At 41.4% G+C, this 3,614-nt stretch overlaps 1 protein-coding gene across 16 annotated transcripts in view; it reads right to left on the reverse strand.

The window, feature by feature from the left end:
* Window positions 1–2,261, reverse strand: part of LOC110497506 (meiotic nuclear division protein 1 homolog) — a 33,468-nt gene extending 31,207 nt beyond the window's left edge. For 5 of the 16 annotated variants that reach the window (XR_016488874.1, XR_005037679.2, XM_090210763.1 and 2 more), the window contains exons 1-2: window positions 2,127–2,226; window positions 1,280–1,345 (exon numbers count right to left, since the gene is read on the reverse strand). Coding sequence is in view for 7 of the 16 variants with exons in the window: in XM_090210763.1 (XP_090066889.1) it covers window positions 1,280–1,345; window positions 2,127–2,129 (69 nt within the window). In the remaining 9 variants the exon portion in view is untranslated. Of the gene's footprint in view, window positions 1–1,279; window positions 1,346–1,634; window positions 1,771–2,126 lie in introns of those variants that run through there. The other 11 variants (XM_090210762.1, XM_090210759.1, XM_090210758.1 and 8 more) reach the window with 8 other exon arrangements.
* Window positions 2,262–3,614: the final 1,353 nt, after the last annotated feature.

Consider the following 3,614-nt stretch of genomic DNA (forward strand, 5'->3'; position numbering starts at 1 on the left):
AGTCGATTAGGAAGGCCTGGTCGCTGAAGTGTTTTAGGGAGCGTTTGACAGGTCGTTTGACAGCGGACCCATAACGGACGCAGGCAATGATCCTGAGAGATCCTGGTTGAAAACAGCAGAGGTGTATTTAGAGGGCAATTTGGTCAGGATGATATCTATCAGGGTGCCCATGTTTACGGATTTGGGGTTGTACCTGGTAGGTTCCTTGATCATTTGTGTGAGATTGAGGGCATCTAGCTTAGATTGTTGTTTGTGGTTTCTTGGAAAGACAATGAAAACTGACATTTATTGGTTTTGCTTCAAATCAAAGAGGGCATGGAAAACGTTAAAGGATATCAAAAACCGGTATAGGCCTATAACTCATGATCAAACGTGATTAAGTATGCTTTACACCTAGAAATTGATTGTATTTCTATGGTTTTAAACCTTTAAGCGAGCAGTAAGAGTGCGACTTGTCAAACTGCAGACTTCCGGTTTCTAGCAGTTATTTATCCAGGGAAAAAGGAGTTGGTTTGGGTGGGAAATCGCAGTAACCCAGGTCCCGCTATGCAAACCCCCAACTTAAGTCTGAATCAGCAATACAGCATGCATCACCCTGAAAACCTCTTCTACTGGTTAACCCCAGCTTAGAAACCAAGTTCCCTGCCCCAACATGTCTGAGGTTGTTTCACACTAGAGGGAGAGCCAGTGTGTGTGTGTGTGTGTGTGTGTGTGTGTGTGTGAGAGAGAGAGAGAGATGGAAGCACGCTCAAGGTGCTATGTTTGGTCTGTTTACTTTAGCTCAGGTGTCATAGCCAATCCTGGCATCCGCGGCAGCTTTCTAACTGCGACACGGACACGGAACCAGTCCTCGTTTTCAACAACTGACTCAAAACTCCCACAATCTTGCTACTCTTCATGGACACTCTTGGACCTCCATACACAGCTTGAAGTGAAACGGCATTTGTGTTATGAAATACACTTAAGTGTCAAATTATTAAAGGGAGAGTTCACCAAAGTTACATTGGTTTCCTTACCCTGCAAGCCAGCAATTTTGCCGTAACACTACACAACTAATTCAAATGATCAAAGATTGATGATTGGTTGATTATTTTAATCAGCTATGTAGCGCTAGGGCAAAACAGAAACGTTTTAGCAATTCATGCTTTGGTTTAGTTTCCCTGGTACTGTTTCCACATGCTAACATTTAAGAATTTGTGGCACAAATCCCATTCACATTATGGAACCGATTAGCAAAGACACCAATATGTCATTTTGGTGAACTACCCTTTTAACTCACTGTCTCGAAGAAAATCTCCATCATGCGAGTCCTCTTCTCCTCAAGACTGAGACCTTTTTTTTTGGACTGCAAGACAAAAATACAGAAGAAACAAAATAAGTCAATTATAATGTGGCAATCTGTAATTGGTACATACATTGACTTTCAAAATTCATACATTGATTCTTGAAGAATTTAACTTGTAAAATGCCTCTTGATCTAAGTTCAACTGTCATACCCCATCATAACCACAAATATAACTGTACAAATAATATGTCTAGCCTTTAAACATGGATAAAACTATGTTTATCTCATGAATGGTCAGTCCTTGCATCCGACGTCTGAAGCGGCAATTCAGCATTTAGTGAGATGCTACCTATGCAGACTTCAGGATTTTCATTCTTCTTGCGCTTAGCGGAGCCGAGCTATTGCACAGGAAGTTGTTAAGGAAGTGAGTTTGGTTTATACTGGACCTCCGGTCCCCACCTACAGTTAACCAATCATGTCAATTCGGAGCCCTACACAGTATAACAACATTTTAGAGGTACACGGCGATGTGGTACAGAGCTTGATTTGCCCTCTTCAAGCCTCCACAAATTGCGTCATACCTTCCATACGAAGCATCCGACCACAATTTCGGATCAAACATAAATAATCTCTCCATCTCCATCCCTCAGCTATTTACCAAAACAGAGATGGGGTTGACATTGACATATGTGCTAGTTCGAGTTAGGTAAGTGTGCTAGCAAGTTATACTTAGCTAGAGTTCAACCAAAGCTTCTTCAACGGGCTATCTAGCTATGCCATTTAGCCAGTAAGCAAGACTGGGAGCAAGGGTGTTGACTGTAAAAAGGTCTAACTAACTTACCATTTTGCAATGTAAATAACTTTCACGGACTGAGTTTCTCCGGCTTCAGTGATACAGTGCAAGCAATGAGTTTCCCGCGGTAGTTCAAGGGTTGTCAACAAGGGAAGGGGGAACGGGATATTAAACTCACCTCTCATACCCTGGCACCATCTGTTGTCAGTTTAGGAGAGCTACACGCACTATTTTGCATTGAGCAACAATACCTAGCCTGTTATTATTGTGGAAGAGAAGAAGTGTAAAAACCACTGGACTAGAGGAGATAAGATACTATATCATACATTGAGCAGTATGTGAATTCCTTATTGTTAATATATGTAAATATCAAGTGGTGGTGTGTAGATTGAAAAAAGCACTCCCACGAAGAACTATCTCCTAAGCAGAATGTAACAATTGAGCAGTGTCACAAAATGTGTCATCTGATACCAAACTTAGATAGCTTCCTGCAGATGTCTGCAATCTTTGACAAACAGATGTTGGTGAATGATTTACAAATGTTTGTGGAAAGGTTTTTGGATAGCGTTGCATGCACTTGTTATAAATACCATGCTTTAAAAATACCCTGATATATTTTAGGTCCTATATGTATGAAATTGAACAGGTGAGGTGGGTAGAGAACTCATTTTCACTGAGAACATTTGACTAGAAGCTACTTTAGCCGGAGATTACTTTGTGGTGATCATTGATGCCAAATAATAATCATGGGATGCCAAGAAAGTGAAACAATCTAATTCATTAAAATTGGGGAATGATTGGGGATATTTTTGTCCGGGCACTTTATTTTATATTTTTACTTCCTTTCAATCTCACTTCCATACACATTGACTGTCGACTAATATTAGCAACAACCTCCATACTTGCATGATAAACCTTCATTTCCAGTTTTATATCAAGTGCCACGTCACAACAATAAATAACGAAAGGAAGAATTGGTCCAACCTAACCATGATACGCAGTTATCATTTCTCATCGTCCCAACAAGGGACATTTTAACAAAAGGGATGTGTATATCAGCTCTAGGGTGAAGTTTCCCCTAAGTTCATATCTAGGATCAGCTTCCACTCCACCAATCCTAAACTAAACTATTGGTGGGCAAAATGCTAAACTGACCCAAGACCAGCATCTAGGGGCAACTTCACCTTACTACTTCTGTATATCACATTAGGGGCAGGGACAGAAACTAGTCAAATAAATCTCCATCCTCCAATCCACGGAGATCTCAATCATAGTCCCTCCCTCCCACCTACATCACATCACCAATTCTCCTTCTCTTCTTCCTCTTCCCCATGGCCTACAGTCGAAAAGGTTTCTGAGGAAATACAGGGTTGCTCTTGTGAACTCCAGCGTGTCAGTGGAGGAAAAGCTTAAAGGTCAGAGGTCACGAAGGAGGCTACAGAGGCACACATCAGGGTGAAAGGTTAGAGAGAGTGCCATTCTGTATGGCACGGTGATGGATGGCGGGATTGAATTAGTGGGGGAAGTGGATGAGTG

The sequence above is a fragment of the Oncorhynchus mykiss genome, chromosome 19, assembly GCF_057628025.1.
Source record: "Oncorhynchus mykiss isolate SJ-2025 chromosome 19, ASM5762802v1, whole genome shotgun sequence".
Classification (NCBI taxonomy): Eukaryota; Metazoa; Chordata; class Actinopteri; order Salmoniformes; family Salmonidae; genus Oncorhynchus; species Oncorhynchus mykiss.